We start from the raw sequence: 20,547 nt of genomic DNA on the forward strand, positions 1-20,547 counted from the left end.
ATCTACAATGCCTTGAAATGAATGAAACTATATTGGTTTTGATATTAACCTTACTCCGCCTTCCACCAGGCTTCGCAGTAATAGGGCCTACATATTCCTCTCGACAGTAGTGAGGAGAAAGGGTCTGGCTTACGTTAAATGCTGGTAATAACCCTTAAGTGGAATTTAAGTCTGTGACTTCAACGTAAGGCATTTTTTACATTTCCCAGTAACTGATTTGCTTGTGTTAGGCCTGTTGGGAATCCGAAACCTCCTAAGCAACATAGGCAGCAGACGTTTTGACCCAGCGTGCAAGAGATTTTCGTGTTCATGAATTGTGAGATTTGAGAATTTTCGCCAAATGATGCTGAGGAGGTATGATTATAGGATGTCGCTCGTCATACAGTACAGAGACCTTCATTCACCTCCCACCCACCTGTAATATATCCGTTGTGTCAACAAATGGGTGCTAATCCCTTAGTTAGCTATTATATGGAATAGCAGAACTGGCCTTTAACATAGCGATCTCGTTACCATACTATGTTGAACAGCGGCCAATTCGGTTTTCATAGCGTTATGGCGTTCTTGTGAGTGGCACAGTTATCTGGCTCCTTGTTGCTGCCTAGAATTGCGAGCTAACCCCAGTGTGTAAACAAAGGACCTGTTAAGTTTTCTTGTGTGAGTATTATAAACGCAACAATATAACATCAAGGTCAATGACTCACGACAATGATGCTTGCACACATCTTCTACCCGGTGCAAGTAAAGGACAAGTGCCAAAGTTTAGATCGTAACTGGGTGGCCATTAAGGGCCAGGCCTTCACTGAAGAAGTGAACTGCAAGATGCGGGATTAACACCACATAATAAATGATCAAAGGGATGCTCTTGCAGTTTGATATTTCTGCAGTTGGAAGCTGAACTCTGTCTGTAAATATCACAGAATCTAATGGGAACGAAGGTTTTACAATGGCTGGGACTATATTTCAGCAAAGACAGGACTATTTTAGAGTTCATTCACAGATAGATATCACTATTGTTGATGATTTCTAAGGCACTGATTCGCGTGAGAAGCACAGCACCACGTATTTCAATCGTGCAAGAGATCGTTGCTGCTCAAGTCTACACGAGACTTGGATGCAACCGAAGAGACTAAAAAAATGCTTCAAATGGCTCTGAACACTATGGGACTTAACCTCTAAGGTTATCAGTCCCCTAGAACTTAGAACTACTTAAACCTAACTAACCTAAGGACATCACACACATCCATGCCCGAGGCAGGATTCGAACTTGCGACTGTAGCAGTCGCGCGGTTCCAGACTGTAGCGCCTAGAACCGCTCGACCACGCCGCCCGGCAACAGACTAAAACACTGGTACACTCCTGGAAATTGAAATAAGAACACCGTGAATTCATTGTCCCAGGAAGGGGAAACTTTATTGACACATTCCTGGGGTCAGATACATCACATGATCACACTGACAGAACCACAGGCACATAGACACAGCCAACAGAGCATGCACAATGTCGGCACTAGTACAGTGTATATCCACCCTTCGCAGCAATGCAGGCTGCTATTCTCCCATGGAGACGATCGTAGAGATGCTGGATGTAGTCCTGTGGAACGGCTTGCCATGCCATTTCCACCTGGCGCCTCAGTTGGACCAGCGTTCGTGCTGGACGTGCAGACCTCGTGAGACGACGCTTCATCCAGTCCGAAACATGCTCAATGGGGGACAGATCCGGAGATCTTGCTGGCCAGGGTAGTTGACTTACACCCTCTAGAGCACGTTGGGTGGCACGGGATACATGCGGACGTGCATTGTCCTGTTGGAACAGCAAGTTCCCTTGCCGGTCTAGGAATGGTAGAACGATGGGTTCGATGACGGTTTGGATGTACCGTGCACTATTCAGTGTCCCCTCGACGATCACCAGAGGTGTACGGCCAGTGTAGGAGATCGCTCCCCACACCTTAATGCCGGGTGTTGGCCCTGTGTGCCTCGGTCATATGCAGTCCTGATTGTGGCGCTCACCTGCACGGCGCCAAACACGCATACGACCATCGTTGGCACCAAGGCAGCAGCGACTCTCATCGCTGAAGACGACACGTCTCCATTCGTCCCTCCATTCACGCCTGTCGCGACACCACTGGAGGTGGGCTGCACGATGTTGGGGCGTGAGCGGAAGACGGCCTAACGGTGTGCGGGACCGTAGCCCAGCTACATGGAGACGGTTGCGAATGGTCCTCGCCGATACCCCAGGAGCAACAGTGTCCCTAATTTGCTGGGAAGTGTCGGTGCGGTCCTCTACGGCACTGCGTAGGATCCTACGGTCTTGGCGTGCATCCGTGCGTCGCTGCGGTCCGGTCCCAGGTCGACGGGCACGTGCACCTTCCGCCGACCACTGGCGACAACATCGATGTACTGTGGAGACCTCACGCCCCACTTGTTGAGCAATTCGGCGGTACGTCCACCCGGCCTCCCGCATGCCCACTATACGCCCTCGCTCCAAGTCCGTCAACTGCACATACGGTTCACGTCCACGCTGTCGCGGCATGCTACCAGTGTTAAAGACTGCGATGGAGCTCCGTATGCCACGGCAAATTGGCTGACACTGACGGCGGCGGTGCACAAATGCTGCGCAGCTAGCGCCATTCGACGGCCAACACCGCGGTTCCTGGTGTGTCCGCTGTGCCGTGCGTGTGATCATTGCTTGTACAGCCCTCTCGCGGTGTCCGGAGCAAGTATGGTGGGTCTGACACACCGGTGTCAATGTGTTCTTTTTTCCATTTCCAGGAGTGTATTTTACAGAGAGCGCTTCTAATGTGTACACATATACCAGAAGCACATGTGAAGCATCACAAAAAGCAGGAATTTTGAATTTAGTGGACTGAGGACAAGGAATGATTTTCCTGCCTATCAAGATACCATATAGGGAAGGCAAAGCACATACAGATAATTCCATCTATAAATCGGACTGGAAAGAAGAATTTCATCTCAATCAAGGGTTAATTGTAACAGGCGCCGTAACAACTTACGACTGCTTGGCCCAGTGTTCTCAATGGGTCGGAAAGAGTAGCGATTGTAGACAGAACATTACGCTTGCTAGGCTTTGAGTATTAGTGAATCTTGAGTTGCGTATGGCACTGCAATGCATCAGAGTCAGAGTGCCATAAGATGCCTAATGTTTTTGTAGCTTCTTCACCAGTGAGACGACAAGGCAACGAGGTTTCTGCATTGGAATTTGTTGCATAACCTTGTGGCTACCGAAACACCACTTTCTCAATGGAAATCCCCAGAAGGAAGTTGTTGCCTCAGTTGAGTCTGAAGATCTCGAAATTTAGCTTCCATAGCTGTCTCATCTAAAATGTCGTCCACTTTGAACATAGGAAACAATGCATTTGATGCCACTGTAAACCAAGAAATGCTGGAGGAGCGGTTTCGTAAGTGGCTGTGGGCGGTCTGTATTCGTGTATCGGTACACATTGTGGTTCCCGCCACAGAATCCTCTGCAAGTTCCTATCATTAAGATGGACAGACACTAGGTGATACATTTTTGCTATTTCTGCTGACAGAGCTACAATAAAGTAGCGATTTATTATAATAATGAATAAGAAGTCCGGTTGGATAGTAGGACCTGCCGCGAATGCACGATTGCGAAATACTCCATTAGAAGCGGTAAAAGCAGGGAAGCTGCATTCCTCCAAGAAAGCATGATATGGGCCATGCACTTAGATATATAGGATAGTTGTTTCGCTGTATCTAGCAGCGCACTACAAGATTGCTGTGTTTAGTGTTGACAATAGCTGTTGACAAAAAAGCAGTACAGTTAATACTCACCTTCGCAGCCCAAATGAATAGCCTGCAGATTCAATACTGTATCTATTCTTTGAATCAGCCGGTTTGTGGAGCAACATACTGCGCTTTCACTTAAGTACCTCTTGAAGCATGCATTTTGTATGCATTTTAGAGCCCATGTATATATATTTTTTTTGCTTCGAATGATTGTTCCTGTCATGTCTCTGAATATTGACTATTCCTGCTGGAACACCCTGAATATATCGAAACAAAATAAAAACGCATGTAAGTGCTGAAGGAACGTATCGTAGAAAATTACCATTCACATTACTGTTATAATTATTTTACTGTGAACACATTATAGTGGATTCAGTTTCACTGCAGTTGTCGCAGTTTTGGAAGTATTGTTTAAATGATCTGTTTATTATGTTGCATTGAACTGATGACACTAATGATGAAAAACACAAGTGGAAGCAGCAAAACGAAGCTTCATTTTATTCACCAAAGTACTTCAAACAAATATAATTGCGAGCAGTGAGATCGCTATCAGCCACAATGTTCGTCATAAAAACTAAGTATGAGACAAGACGACTCGTTGTCCGTAATCGCAGCCCACGATCATATTATCGTAGTTGCGATAATTGTTAAACAGATTCCTGAGAATTTATCCCATCTGTCCACTTTTTGCTTCATGAACCCTCCTACTAATACACATTGTTCCCATGTTGCAGCCTTTAAACTAGTGCGTGGGAGATTAAATGAAGGTGCTTAATAATTAAATACATTTTGTGATTTTTTTAGAGTACACAAACATCAATTAGTATCCTGTATGTCAGTGATTTCCAAATTAACTACACATTAACGTCCACTGGCCAACAACCAGTCTTCCATAACTGCTCTCCTCCATGTGATATACAGAAACTCGCTGGTTATCACATCTAAACTCTCGTTCTCATAGTATAGTATCAGAATTAAATACTATTAAGCCTTTCCATTGTAAATAAATAAAAATTATTTTTATATTAACAAAAAATTAACCGAACCATAAAATACAGCAAAATTATATAGGTTCGGTCTCTGAGAGTGACACATTACATTGCAAATAAAGATTAGTTGGCAAATCAAACTTACTGATATATGTACAGGTTCACAGCTTTATCATCATTTTCTGTACAAGTTCCTAGGATAAAATGTCTAACCAAATGTGAGGCATATTGTTCTGCGCACGTGTGTGTGTGTGTGTGTGTGTGTGTGTGTTTGTATGTGTGTGTGTGTGTGTGTGTGTGTGTGTGTGTGTGTGTGTGTGTGTGTGTTTTAATTTTGAATTATATATTTAATTAACTTAGTATACAGTATAATGCACAACATGTTGTATATAAAACATATGTAGAATAAACAGGAACAAACAAAGAAACCTAAAACTACCAAACTGAAAAGTTATTTAACAAGTATTCCCACTAATGGTTTCTTTTTCCCGTAGAAACTTTTCAGAAGAAAAAAATATATCAATTAACAACCTATACTCAAGTATATAAACATGTTACAAAGATTGCACTGAAAAAATACACTGATTGGAAGTGAATGAAACCCTTCTGACACTGGTCCTTAGATCTAGCTAAACAAACCACCTCAGTTTATTCTACATTCGTTACATTTTTAAGCTCATATTTACAATGTCTGTATCACATATTTGTCAGTGTTTAAATGTTCATTTACACACTGTATGACACTCTGAAATGGCTTTCTTCTTCTCCAATGCCTTCAAAACTCTATCTCTTTTTTTGTTCAACTCACCTCATTTAAATTTTTATGGAACAAAAACCTGAAAACAGTTTCATAAGTTGCTAGTTATTGGTAAAATACATAACTTACAATAAATTATAGTAAACTGTTATTATTGAGATTAAATAAAACTTTTTGAACTGTTTCTCCAAAAATGCCACAAAATACACCCTAAAAGAGTATCTTTAGAAATAAGACATTCATGTGATTGTATGATATTACCATCTAACGTCAATTACTGCTACATTTTAATTATAACTCTTCCAGATGCACTTTCAGTTGCAACATTGACAATTTTATCCTGACATACTTTTTGACATTTCACTACGTTGGATGAACTTAAACTATAAGCTTATTTCCAAACAGAAATTTTCTTTCCATTTAAAAAAAATTACTTCCTGTGAATTCTTTCGACCACATGTTTTGCTTTCAATGAACTACTTTCAATAGCAGCCCAAAAATTTTAAATTTCTCTAAGAGTCTCTACAGTCGTACAAAATAAATTTCCAGTTACGTTTTCCAATATTTAAAAATTAATCTTACTCGCTGCATATTTTTAAGAACCCTCAGAATCCGACTTCCCCATTTTCACACCTCAGATCCACACTTCCTTTTTACTGTGTCATTGACTATACCAATGTTTTTTGTGCGTTTTTCCTAGGTCTCGTTCAACAATATTTTTCAAAGTATATCCTTTCTTGGGTCTTCTCCCATTCTTTTCCAACTCTGCTTCCTCAGCTGATACATTTACTACCACTCGAGTCCTGCCGCCAAACGCCTTTAATTTCTTCTGCCTTATTTTCAAGTGAATCTTCATCTTATACACTACTTGATATTACACCTGCTTCCATATCATTATCATTATGAGTACAACTATTATCTTCACCATAATCATGATCCAACCGATCTCTCTCTTTTATTTTCTCATATTGACTTTTATATTCTTCATTATTCCACTCCTTATATTCTAAAAATCCCGCCCTCGGCATCAAATACCTGACTCCCATTTTCACAACTTTCTTTGGAAACTTCTCTTCAGCAGATTTGTCAACAATATCCACACTGAAAGATCTAGTCTCCTTCTCCTTTACTTGTTGCACAGTTATATCAGCCGTAGGTTGAAATATACTAAAATCATTCTCACAATATTATTTCTGTAACAGATCTTTGTCTGTTGATTCCTTAGCCCCCTGAATAATATTTTTGTCTCATTCAGTCATACCAACTTTCTCTGTTGCAAATAATCCGACCGCAAGTTCCTCATAGTGTTTTGTTGTCTATCCATCACATCTTCCTATACTGAACTAACTTCTTCTTCTGTGTCTGTTTCCTCATTGTCCTCCTCTATACCCTGTAAGTGATATGTATTGTTTGTGACATTCATGTCCCTTTCACATAATAAGCTTTTACAATAATCTCCTTCCTCAAATACATGTATCTCAGACTCCCGCCACTAGATCTACTCTCAGTACTCCTATGGCCAATAGTGTTACTTACATTATGTATCCAACTGCTCCTTTCATTTCTCTTTTCCTTAATTTCATTGTTCACTATTATCTGCTGCTTACCTTTATACTCTTCCAACCCTCTGAACATTACATACAATTCTCAATATATTGCACGCTTGTCTCTTCACTATGTTTCACATCATCCCTAACTAGCACCTAGCATTTTGCAGGCTGGAGTGGCCGTGCGGTTCTGGTAGCTATAGTCTGGAGCTGAGCAACTGCTAGGCACGCAGGTTCAAATCCTGCCTGGGGCATGGATGTCTGTGATGTCCTTAGGTTAGTTGGGTTTAATTAGTTCTAAGTTCTAGGCACTGATGACCTCAGAAGTTAAGTCGCATAGTGCTCAGAGCCATTTGAACCATTTTGAACCTAGCATTTTGGTTCTTGAATATCGAAGACACGTGTATTTTCTTCAACACCAGATATTCTTATATCTTTGTTGTTATGTTCGTGATCAATGTACAATTCACCCATTGGTTCTCAAACTATTCAGAGTGATTACATTCGGATTCGTTTCATAATTTCCCTAAATCCCCCTGGCGAGCGACGAGATGGTTGTCATCACCAAAGGGCACGGTTGATTTACCTCATAATACTTGAAATATTCCAAGCTTGTGCTTCGTCTCTAATGACCCCTATATAGTCGGTACGTTACATCTAATCTTCCTTCCTTTTTCTCTTTCCTAGCCACTGATCAATCCCTCCTAATCCTTCCAAAAGTTCTGTTACATTATAGTTATCGTCTATCGAACTGAGTCTCTTAATATACCGTATATTTTCCGTTAATAAATTTATGGTATTCTTTTCTATGCAAGAAAGACAAAGTGTTACTTTTCTGGTCAGTTTTTCGCATTATTTCTTAAGTGTTTTCGTTGACTGACTGGATATCTCACTTTCCTATTTAGACTTTCTGTTCCTTTCTCCTATTTGGCTATGGGCTAGTATCTATCCAGAAAACTTCTTGAGAAACATGCTGGAACATCTCCACCACAGTTTAAACTTTACCCTCTAAGCGATGCACTGTCTTGCCTTAACTTAACCTTATCCTTCTCTGACCAGCCCTCACTGAATTGATTTTTTAAACTGTTTATGATGGAAACTGGATGCAGTGACTCCATCTGCATCAAAACCGATATTGTTGCAACTGTTTCCATCTCTTATGTGTATTAGGATAGGTCGAATTGCGACATTACGTTCGGCAACTTTCTTTACAAGTAATCTCATTCTATTCTGCATCGAAGAATTTGCCCTATTACTTTTCCACCACTTCTCTAGCTTTTTCCTAATGCCCTTGAGAGCCTGACCACGGTAAATTTTAACACTATTCTTGTCTTTTCTCCATTTGTTGATTTGGTCGTCAACAGTTTTATTCAGGACTTGCTTCTGCCTAAGCAGTTGCATTAGTAATTATATTTATTTGTTCTGTATACCCTCTGTAGCCTAACTTCTCTCACTTCATTTTTAAAAGCTACTACATCTCTTTAACTACTGCCGCTGTTTTTTGTACCTTATTCTGCGACCTCATTCTTTATCTCTTATTTAAACTTTCCATTCTGGTTTCTGATTCCTATCACTTAATTCCATCAGACATTTATTTTGGGCCTTCATTCCTTATTCACTCCACACTTAACGCCATGAATTTTAGATACAGTTTTTGATTCAATACATTTCACTTCAGCTGTTGCCCAATACATTTTAGATTCAATATTTTGCACTTCAAATGCAACCCTTGCATGTTAAATCCAGTTTTAGATTCAACATCTTTCGCTTCAGCTGCAACTTCCTGAATTTGGCTGTGATAATGATTGTACGATACCATCCCTATACTGTCCTTCATCATGATCCATTTTAATTTATGATTCCTTTTCTCCTTTTTATTGTTAGTTTCCTTCTCAACCACTGCTTATGTTTCCACTAGCACTTTTTACATGAAGCAGATAACAAAAATAATATAATTAAATAATCATTCAATAATTTTGATTTCATTTTACAGTAGTTGTGAGCCTATTGAAATAATGCCGCTATAACTTTCCGCTTTAAAGCCGTTGTTGGTGAAGAGATATGATAAATTACGGCCTTGTGGGGTGAAGCATTGAATCCATATGGGATGGAGTAACGTTTACCAACATCATTGTATGTAATAATCACCTTTAATTACTCTTTGAATGTCATAGTTTTTGCATGTGGTACACTGTTCGGAATATTTGCTCAGTACTGGAGTTAGATCATCTGGTGATTCAACATTTCTGCAATCACTGCATTTATATTGCTCCATGATGTATTAGTCATGGTAAGAGGAACAAAAGTGTCTCCATTATAATAACAACGGTTCTGGGAACCCCGTGTTGCAGTACTGAAGCATATGAAAATTTTTGTGCACGTTAAATACGATCTGAGGAACAAAGTTAGTTTTGCGTTATTTCAGTATCTCAAAAGGAAACTACCAAAACTTTACTGACCCATATAGTTATTTTCACATAAGTGACATTTCCTGCTGTGTCAGGGAAAAAAAGGGGAGCCAGCGGAGAAATGCTCTCATCGGCGCATAAAAAAGCGTATATACTCCTGTTCAGAAGACTGACTGAAAAATGCGGTACCAACTGCCTCATTTACTATCTTAAGCACATTAAAAAATGTTCTCAAAAGTTTTTACATGCGAATATATTCCCGATTTGTTATGCGAGAGGGATGGTTACAGTTGCAGAGGCAAAGAGACGAAAAAGTAACAAATACTGATAGTAGACAATAGTTGTAATATAGAGAGTGAAGGGGTCAATAGCAGTTTGAGAGAAAGAGAGGAACACAGTGGCAGTGGAACGTAGTTGATAGTGATAGAACAGTGCCAGAAAAAGAATGAAGTAGGCAGTGCCAGTGAGAGAGGACTAAAGAGAAGGGGAATATGAAAGTGGCTGTGAGCAAGTAATAGTGAGATACAAAATCAGTGGCAATAACTACGAAGAGAGAGATAGTGGCAGTGAGCAGAGACAGCAGCACTGGGAAGGAATGAATGAGGTATTAGCAAGAACAGAATACAAGAGGAGAACACAGACAGTGAGAGGAGACAGAAGTAGTAGGACAGGGCGAAGGAGGCTGTCGCTGTGGGATAGGAAACAGCAACAGTTAGACAGACACAAGGACGTAATGACAATGAGTTTGTTTGAATGAGTGAGTGGTACCGGACAGGTAGGTGTGGAAGGGTACGAGCGACGTACAACGATTGACTAGTGGGTGTCAGTGAATAGCTGTTCAGGGAGCTTATAGCAATGAAAGGTGAGTTGCATGTTAAAAATAGCCGAATATGTCCGCATGCCAAAATATTTGCGAAACTTTTTGAATATGCTGGAGGAGGTAGAATGAGGCAGCTGGTATCTCACACTTCAAGAGTATTTTAAACAGGAGCATATTCGCTTTTAATGTCCATCAACAGGAGCATTTTTCCTCTGGTTGTACTGAACACCGTTTGATGTTATTTAATTCCGAATCGAATCCACATCTACATCTACATCTGTATGGTTACCCTGCAATTCACACTTAAGAGACTGGAAGAGGATTCTCCCTACGTAGTAGGGTGTCAACAAAATATTTTCGCATTCGGAAGAGAAAGTTGATGATTGAAATAATGTAAACAGATCTCGCCGCAAAGAAAATCACCTTTGTTTCAGTGGCTGCCACCCCAACTCGCGTATAAAATCAGTGACACTTTCACCCCTATTGTGAGATAACACGAAACGAGCTGCCCTTCCGTTCAGTTTTTGGATGTCCTTCGTCAATCGTACCTGGTAAGGATCCCACACCGCGCAGCACTATTCGCTTCTTCTAAGTGTTCTTCCAACAAAGCGCAGTTTTTTTCGTCTTCCCCCACAATATTATCTATGTTGTCTTTCCAATTTATGTTGATCGTAATTTTAATTCCTAGGTATTTAGTCGAATGGAGAGCCCTTAGATTTGGGCGATTTAGGCCGGCCGGTGTGGCCGAGCCGTTCTTGTCTGACACCCCGAGACCGCTACGGTCGCAGATTCGAATCCTGCCTCGGGCATGTGTGTGTGTGATTTGCTTAGATTAGTTAGGCTTAAGTAGTTCTAGGGGACTGATGACCTCAGATGTTAAGTCCCATAGTGCTCAGAGCCATTTGAACAATTTTTGTGCGGTTTATCGTATACCCAAAATTTATCGGATTTCTTTTAGTACACATGTGGATGAGGTCGCACTTTTCTTTGTTTAGTGCCAGTTGCCACTTTTTGCACCATACAGAAATTCTCTCTAGATCATTTTGTAATTGGAATTGGTCGTCTGATGATTTTACTAGACGGTAAATTACAGTGTCATCTGCAAACAATCTTAGGGGGCTGCTCAGATTGTCACCTAGCTCATTTATATATATCAGGAACAGCAGAGGGCCTATGACACTACATTGCGGAACGCCAGATATCATTTCTGCTCTACTCGGTGATTTACCGTCTGTCACTACGAACTGTGTCCTCTCAAAGAGGACCTATCTATGAACTACACTCCTGGAAATGGAAAAAAGAACACATTGACACCGGTGTGTCAGACCCACCATACTTGCTCCGGACACTGTGAGAGGGCTGTACAAGCAATGATCACACGCACGACACTGAGGACACACCAGGAATCGCGGTGGTGGCCGTCGAATGGCGCTAGCTGCGCAGCATTTGTGCACCGCCGCCGTCAGTGTCAGCCAATTTGCCGTGGCATACGGAGCTCTATCGCAGTCTTTAACGCTGGTAGCATGCCGCGACAGCGTGGACGTGAACCGTATGTGCAGTTGATGGACTTTGAGCGAGGGCGTATAGTGGGCATGCAGGAGGCCGGGTGGACGTACCGCCAAATTGCTCAACACGTGGGGCGTGAGGTCTCCACAGTACATCGATGTTGTCGCCAGTGGTCGACGGAAGGTGCACGTGCCCGTCGACCTGGGACCGCACCGCAGCGATGCACGGATGCACGCCAAGACCGTAGGATCCTACGCAGTGCCGTAGGGGACCGCACCGCCACTTCCCAGCAAATTAGGGACACTGTTGCTCCTGGGGTATCGGCGAGGACCATTCGCAACCGTCTCCATGAAGCTGGGCTACTGTCCTGCACACCGTTAGGCTGTCTTCAGCTCACGCCCCAACATCGTGCAGCCCGCCTCCAGTGGTGTCGCGACAGGCGTGAATGGAGGAACGAATGGAGACGTGTCGTCTTCAGCGATGAGAGTCGCTTCTGCCTTGGTGCCAATGATGGTCGTATGCGTGTTTGGCGCCGTGCAGGTGAGCGCCACAATCAGGACTGCATACGACCAAGGCACACAGGGCCAACACCCGGCATCGTGGTGTGGGGAGCGATCTCCTACACTGGCCGTACACCTCCGGTGATCGTCGAGGGGACACTGAATAGTGCACGGTACATCCAAACTGTCATCGAACCCATCGTTCTACCGTTCCTAGACCGGCAAGGGAACTTGATGTTCCAACAGGACAATGCACGTCCGCATGTATCCCGTGCCACCCAACGTGCCAGATCTCCGGATCTGTCCCCCATTGAGTATGTTTGGGACTGGATGAAGCGTCGTCTCACGCGGTCTGCACGTCCAGCACGAACGCTGGTCCAACTGAGGCGCCAGGTGGAAATGGCATGGCAAGCCGCTCCATAGGACTACATCCAGCATCTCTACGATCGTCTCCATGGGAGAATAGCAGCGTGCATTGCTGCGAAAGGTGGATATACACTGTACTAGTGCCGACATTGTGCATGCTCTGTTGCCTGTGTCTATGTGCCTGTGGTTCTGTCAGTGTGATCATGTGATGTATCTTACCCCAGGAATGTATCAATAAAGTTTCCCCTTCCTGGGACAATGAATTCACGGTGTTCTTATTTCAATTTCCAGGAGTGTATAAATAAGATGAAGTTGGAGTCTTAGGGTCATATTATTGTACAATGGGCGATCAAAACGTTTAGTTTTGAAGTCGCTACAGTCCAGAATCAGTATGCCAACCGGAAAAAATCGCCCTGAGGAATGAGGCCTTCATCCAACCGCCTCAGTAAGTTGGAGGTAGTCTTTCGGTAAGACACCATGTTTCGCTGCATTAAGAAGTCCGTAACTGCCTGTTGCACTTCCTCGTCCGACAGGAATCGTCGTCACTTAAATGCCTTTTTTTAAGGGGATGAAGGCGTGATACGCTTGTGGGGAGAGATGAGGTCTATAGGGAAGACGCTCGAGTATCTCCCACTTGAGGGTAATGGATGAAGCTTGCCTCCCAAATCGACTGGCCTCTTGTGTCGAACCACGATCAGCACCGAACCTAGCGCAGTGTTCCAAAACGGTGGTTTTCGTCAAACGTGCTATCCCATACACATTCTTGATTCTCCGATGGATGTCTGCTGGTGTTTGTTCTTCGGCAGCCAAGAACAGAATAACATCACATTAATCCTATTTGCAAATTTGATAATAACATCGTGGTAGTTAACGTTCCAAGTTTATCGCACACACTTCGGAAAGACATGAATGTCACACGTATCAAATGTTTCAAATGGCTCTTAGCACTATGGGACTTAAATTCTGAGGTCATCAATCCCCTAGAACTCAGAACTACTTAAACCTAACTAACCTGAGGACATCACACAAAGAGCTTGCAGTAGAACAGATTTGTTGCACAGTATGGAACATCACGAATTGCTTTAGCTCTTAAGGTATGCGTTTTATAGCCCATGTTTACTTGACTTTTTGTTTCGAATGATCATTCCTTTGATATCCCTGAATACTGACCATCACTTCTGAAACATACTGTATAAATGATGTACTTGATATCGCTTTGTAACCTTAAGCCAAGACAATTAATTTCTGTGGCCGTAGATAATTAGTGGAATAAGCAAGCGAATAGTTGTGTGCGAGGTAACTGCCATAAGGCTAGGGTAGGGGAATTTAGGAAGGCAACAGAGACTCAAAGAATTCTATGACGTTCACCAATGTGTCATGTATTCAGATAGGAAAAAATGATACATTATTAAATCATCAGCAAGACACATGACTGCAAGGGGGAAACCTGAAGGAAATTTTGGCGCTTGTTTGATTACTTCTCGCTTACAAATATTACAATAATTTTGTTGCAGGTCCCTCTCTCTCCTGCAGACGACAATGAGCGTGCCAATATTTTTCGTCCTTGCTATCAACATCGTTAACCTGTGCGGAAATCTATTTATTTCCATCGTGGTGAGTAAATATGTAAATAATTTCTGCATAATAATGAGCAAACAAAAAAATTCTCAGGAACCGCACAACATTGTCCTCACAACAAATTAGAAGGGAATTTTATAGAATGCATTTGACAAAGATTACTACAAGGCAATGGAAACATCGGTTTCCTGTGAGACACACTCTCGCATTTGACGTAATATTATCCTGTATTTTTTAAACGTTGCAAGCAACTGCGGTCCTTTGTATGAACGGCAGGAAAGCTGCTTTTCCTTTACTTCCTGTTTCTGACTTTCATTCGTTCTCCCTGCTGTGAAATATTTGATTGTTGTTCAGGTTTGAGGAGGCAGTCAGAGTAAGAGCATCTTGTGCACATACATCTCCCACTCCTAATTGCATCGTACTTTAATTGACCAGAATTTTCACTGGATCTAATATTCCAGAAGAGCGATTGTTTTTTCCAGAGATATGGAAGAATCTCCTAGCGGGTGAAACTTTCTTCCTTTCATAATTTATGAACAGAAGACAGTCCTTCTATTGCTATCTTCCATATCCATGTTTGAGTCACTGTCTATGACAGAGTACAACCTACCCACCTGAATCACAAGTACGATGTTGCTCAGAACTATTCACAACCACAGATTTTGCTGTAGAGACATACGTTGCGCCACGAAAGATGTAGTAGGATGATACAGCTTCTTGCTCCAAGAGCTGGCATGCAATCTGGTAGCTGCGTTTGGACACACAATGACCACAGATGCTTCAACATTATTTTAGATAATGGCTGTTAACGAAATGAGAATGACAGTTGCGGTTTATGCACTCATTACTGCAGTGGACGTGGACGAAGAAAAGAAGGCGGTGAAGTAAACCTTGGACTTTAAGACGTAATGACGGCGGTCGCGAATTCCTCAGTCCTTCGCACGATGAAGTGAGGTGTAACGACACGCAGTTCTACAAAAATTTTCTAATGATGGACGAGAAGGAATTCTTGACATTGCTTTGTACAGCAGGTTCACGAATAACGAAGAAAACCACAGTTATGCGAGAACGTATCTTAGCTTCATATAGCTTAGCTTTATATATCAATGTACAGTATTACTAAACTCCTGTGCGTACAGTACATACTTGTAACGTTGAAAGTATTTCCGCAAATTTTCTTTAGTTTAATGTTGACACTGAGATTTCATCCTACTGCAGAAAACTAAGGAAGCCTAATGTTTTCATTCAAAATCTCCTTAAGCAGGAGATTTTTAATTATTATTGAAACTTTTGAAGCAGTTACCAGTGCTTGAAGAATTTATAGAAAAAGGTAAGTTGATTTTCTGAAATTCCTTGAGAAAGTAGTTTAACACAAAGAATCGGGAGAGAACCCTTTTTTTCAGCTATGCTTCTCTCAGCAAGAAGCATTTTTCAGGTGTGCTTCCGCCATAACTTTTTCATTCAGTGCTAATCTTTATAAGTTACGTTTAGTTAACTCTCAAAGTTCCAGCATTCCATTTATTCTGCTTACTTCATTTGAAATAGCAATGGATTGTTTAAAGTGGAATACTTAACAATTTCCAAAAATATCCGACCCACCTTTCAACTACACCCATATGCAAGCATAGTCACACATTTTTATAGTATGGCAATTGTATACAAAATCTAGGCATACCGTGTAAAAGTTTATGCTCAGAACTGAACCTTAGAATTTATAGGTCCGAAATGCACCCCCCTTCTCCCCCCCCCCCCCATCTCCACGAGGAATTTTCCCACAAAATCAGTGCATTTCATAATTCATAATTTTCTCTTGTTTGAGATAAATTAGTCTAACGCACAGTGCTCTCAGAGTTAAAGATCATTCTTATTTTTCAGTTGAAGTGCGTAGGAAAGTCCTAGTGACATATTCACCTCAGATTTTCTCTGTTTCTGGCATCATCACCTGAAAACGAATGGAAACACGTATCAAACCAGTTGGAAGACGTACAGAACTTACCAAGTCGTCTTGGTGCTCCAAATGGGACGCAATGGAATTCCGACCAGCAAAGTTTATGGCATGATGCTACCACAGTTACAAAGCGGGTAGCATCGTGTTACTGCCTATAGTTGACGCACAGGGTAAATCTACATGTATGGCTCTAGGTTGTAAGCGAAGGGTTTGTTATGAGGGAGTGTTTCGGAACGGTCCCCTCTGTGAATTTCTCACTGGTACCGAAAATTTAATGAACATACCTCCACCATCATGGTATCAGGATTTCAAACTGCAGTGCTTAGTTGTAGCCGAAGAGGCTTTTCCCTTATCAGAGCATGCAATGAAGTCGTATACGAAAATTTTTATGCAGCAACAAAATATTTAACTGCCTTTTGGCAGAGCAAGAAAAAGTTCTGAAAATGCTTTCGGAATACTGAGTAACATGTTCAGGATTCCCCTTTAGTAAATAGAGCTATCTGTTGAAATTGTAGACAAAATAACGCCCTCTGCTTGTGTGCTAAATAATGTTTGTGCTAAATGAAATTCTCGGCGTGTGCAGCTATAAAGACAAGATACCGCAATACACTCGATGCTGGACCTGACATCAGCCTACTACTCTCTTCTGTCAAATCTGCTATTAAACAGTTAGCCAAAAGTTTCATACTCCTCAATATGTGAAAACAATTTCAACAATTTACAGTGGAATCAATACAGTGTTATTTTGTGTATTGTATTATTGTATGGTATATTTTTGTGGAAGGCGGAACTGTATAATGTGCCTATTTTTTGTATGACTTCATGAATGATTATAATTAACAAATGAACATTAAACCAGGTATTGCTTATTTTAGAACTATGCAAAATATTTAGTATTTCAAACGGGTTTTGTCACCAAAAAAGCTTGAGAACCGTAGGTCAATGCAATAGTTTCGTCGGTTGTTGTAGAGAATATGAAAGCTAACGAAGCAGAACACTGTAATTGAAAATATTACCTACATATGGTGAAATTTTCTGTAGTATAAATATATTGACTTTTCCTTAAATTTTTGAATGGTATGGACCTGAAAACATGTCAAACAAAGTTTCTGTTATTCAAAAAAACGTGTTGGGTTCGGAACAGAAAACTTCTATACTTAATGTACTTTGTACACCAGTATCGTCAAAACCTCTGTGTAAGTTTCATAAAAGAAACTTCAAATTTTCATTCCTTTTAAATTAAAGAAGATTTATTGAGTCATCTGACTGCAATAAACCTATATTGATACATAGCTGGTTAATTACACAAAACTTTCATTAATGCAAACATCAAAGAAAATTGTTCTACAAACTGAAAATAGTACTCGGGAATCAGAAACATTAATATTTTTAATTTTAATTGCCTTTACAGTCTTGACTGGGAATAATGATATTCAAAAGTGAAATTTAGGTTCTAACAAAAGGTCGTCAATCCATAAATAGTATTCCTCTTAAAAATGTACAGATACGCCAAAAATCGTCAAATATAAATTTTTGAACTAAAGTATATCGTTATTCCTTTACTTTTTAATGAATGAATGAATTAATTTTTTGCGGAAGGCCGGTTGTTCTGTGTTAAGATTAGATTTACACCATGTACTGCGATTTACAGCAGTCAGATCTTCGTCTGTGTCCATTGCCATGTTAAACCCAAATTGGCAAGGAGACAGAGGTCCTGTCTTTTCCGCCCATCTTTCCCGCCCACCACCCCACTCTGTACTTAATCTTCCTTTCTAACGTTTTTTAAGGGCCCTTTAACAACGGTACCTGTATTTACGATTCAGCCTTGTTTCTGTCCTTGTCTTGCTTCTTAATTGTGACTATTCTTGCTAGTTTTATGGACTGAATGAAGATACATTGATCCCATACTATTTTCAAGATATTAACTGGAAGATGCCGCGCGGAATTAGCCGAGCGGTCTAGGGCCTTGCAGTCATGGACTATGCCGCTGATCCCGGTGGAGTTTCGAGTCCTCCCTCGGGCATGGGTGTGTGTGTTTGTCCTTAGGATAATTTAGTTTAAGTGGTGTGTAAGCTTAGGGATTGATGACCTTATCAGTTAAGTCCCATTAACTGGATGTTGTTTACTAATTTCTGGGAGTTGACAAAGCATTTCATAGATGCTATTGTCAGGGCCCGGTGCCGGATGTTCCATATTTAATAGTGCCTCCACCTCACTAAGGCTACACGACTGTAACAGCCCATGCATTTTATCCTCACATCTTTGCTGAGGATTGAAATCGACAATAGGGGAAGCTAGTTTCTGCAGTATTTCCTCTAACATGTCGTCACATGGAGGGGCCTCCCGTCACGTAGTTTAGCAAAGCGCTTAATTTCCTGCAAAATTTTCGTGATTTTGGTTTGTTTAGCGAAAGTTGAACAGTAGTCGTCTCAATTTTTTCTTCGCTTTTCTAGAAAGTTGGTCTGGCTTTCGCTATCGCACATTTAAGAGCAAGAATATTTTCTAATGTAGTGCTTTCCTCATATCACCTTAACGCTTTATTTGTATTGCGTTTGCATCCTCATATTCCGCGTCTAACCATGGCCTTGGAGCTCATCTGAGTACGTAACATGTTTGCTTTTGCGGTACGGACCCCATAGACACTATAGTGATGTTGACTGATGACTCTTGAGAAATTTGTATATGTTGCTACAGGGACATGTGTCCTGCAATTATTTCCATGTGGTCTTCAACGTACTTCTTTCGCCGCCAGCGAGTTTTCCGTGTATTCCACATAGTCACGTTATTACTAAGTCCGGTAGACCATTCTGTGCCGTGGACGTTTATCAGCAGTAACAGGTGTTCCGATCTTTAGCGGGGCTTGTAGTACGCACGACGACTTGATAGGAGCCAGCTCGACAGATACTGTAGTTAGGTCACCTGCTGGCTTACCTTGCCTAGGTATTCTCATCTGAGTTGTCGAGCCATCATTCAGCATTAATAAATTCTCTTCACTGATTATTTACAGTACCATATTCGCCTATCCACTGTGGGAAAAAGAAGAGGAATGGAAAAAAAAAGCGGAGGAAAAAATAGAAAGGAATTAGTACAATGAAAACTCAGGTTACTTCTAAATTCCACAGATCATTTGTCTCATTCATCAGAATGATATTGACCAGCTTATTTTACATCAGTATTCATATGTAAATATGGCTACATGTAGATTATTAGAAGCGTCTTTTTGTGTGGTATCAGGTATCGTTACCGCCCCACGGGTCTCATTGCAGGTTTCCGTGAGATGCTGATAGCTGTCATGTTAGATTCATGGAACCCAATGGAACACACCCAATGGGCCAAAACCCAAGTTCCTCGGTGCCTTGAGCGCTTTCTGCCGCTGCAGTACATGTGGGCTGGCGGCAGCGGCTTCGGCGACTCGCGCTCGGAGCCACTCTGCTGTGGGGCGCCACGCAGACGCCGCTTTCGCCAAAACCTCCAAGTGTCAGACACTCAGATCGGTACCAGAGACTGTGTGTCGATAGAGAATCAATCAAAACTATGATTTTGTTTGAAGTATGTGCTGTCGTTCAGCAGAATTGACGTAAACGTTCATTTAACATAACACTAAAACTATGGAGCACAGGAAAAACATATCTGTGAGTGTCTAACACACATAGCTTCCGTGGGAAAGTTGGTACAGCGTCAGATCGTCGTCTCAAGGGTTCAAACACCAGTGGTGAAAAGTAATATTACTACTATCATCGCCGGCCGCGGTGGTCTCGCGGTTCTAGGCGCTCAGTGCGGAGCCGCGTGACTGCTACGGTCGCAGGTTCGAATCCTGCCTCGGGCATGGATGTGTGTGATGTCCTTAGGTTAGTTAGGTTTAAGTATTTCTAAGTTCTAGGGGACTGATGACCACAGATGTTAAGTCCCATAGTGCTCAGAGCCATTTGAACTAATATCATTACTTCCGTAGGTGGGATGCAGTTGTTTCTTCATTCTACAATTCCGATTGTTTACGTTTATTCGGTGAAATTACAAATGCTCAAGCTACTTCGTCACGATTGGTGTCTGCTCTGTCGCAGATAGAACACGACACCTGTCTATAAAAATGTACTCTATACTTTTTCTCCTTTCAACTAACGAAGCGAAAGCAGACTCCCAAAAGAACATTGCGGCAAACTCCGACGAGTCCTCTTACATAGCAGGAAAATGTTCTCCCATGTAACAGTTTCAAGCATAAACAGTTAAACAAAATTGTCGTCAATTGTGTTTAGACGAAGGACCTTTGATAGGACGACCTCACGATCTACCAACTCATCCACGCGAGATCCAGCAAAACAATCACTCACAGACACGCTTTCCCTGTGCTCCGTAGTTCT

The 20,547-nt window shown here is 41.7% G+C and overlaps 1 protein-coding gene across 1 annotated transcript in view; it reads left to right on the forward strand.

Annotated features, from left to right (window-relative positions):
• LOC126356412 (odorant receptor 83a-like) overlaps nucleotides 1-20,547 on the forward strand; it is a 52,508-nt gene that overhangs the window by 17,169 nt on the left and 14,792 nt on the right. Inside the window, exon 3 of the mRNA XM_050007373.1 lies at nucleotides 14,178-14,277. Within this exon, the coding sequence (XP_049863330.1) occupies nucleotides 14,178-14,277 (100 nt within the window). The remainder of the gene's footprint in view (nucleotides 1-14,177; nucleotides 14,278-20,547) is intronic.

This window comes from Schistocerca gregaria, chromosome 1, assembly GCF_023897955.1.
Source record: "Schistocerca gregaria isolate iqSchGreg1 chromosome 1, iqSchGreg1.2, whole genome shotgun sequence".
NCBI classification, from domain to species: Eukaryota; Metazoa; Arthropoda; class Insecta; order Orthoptera; family Acrididae; genus Schistocerca; species Schistocerca gregaria.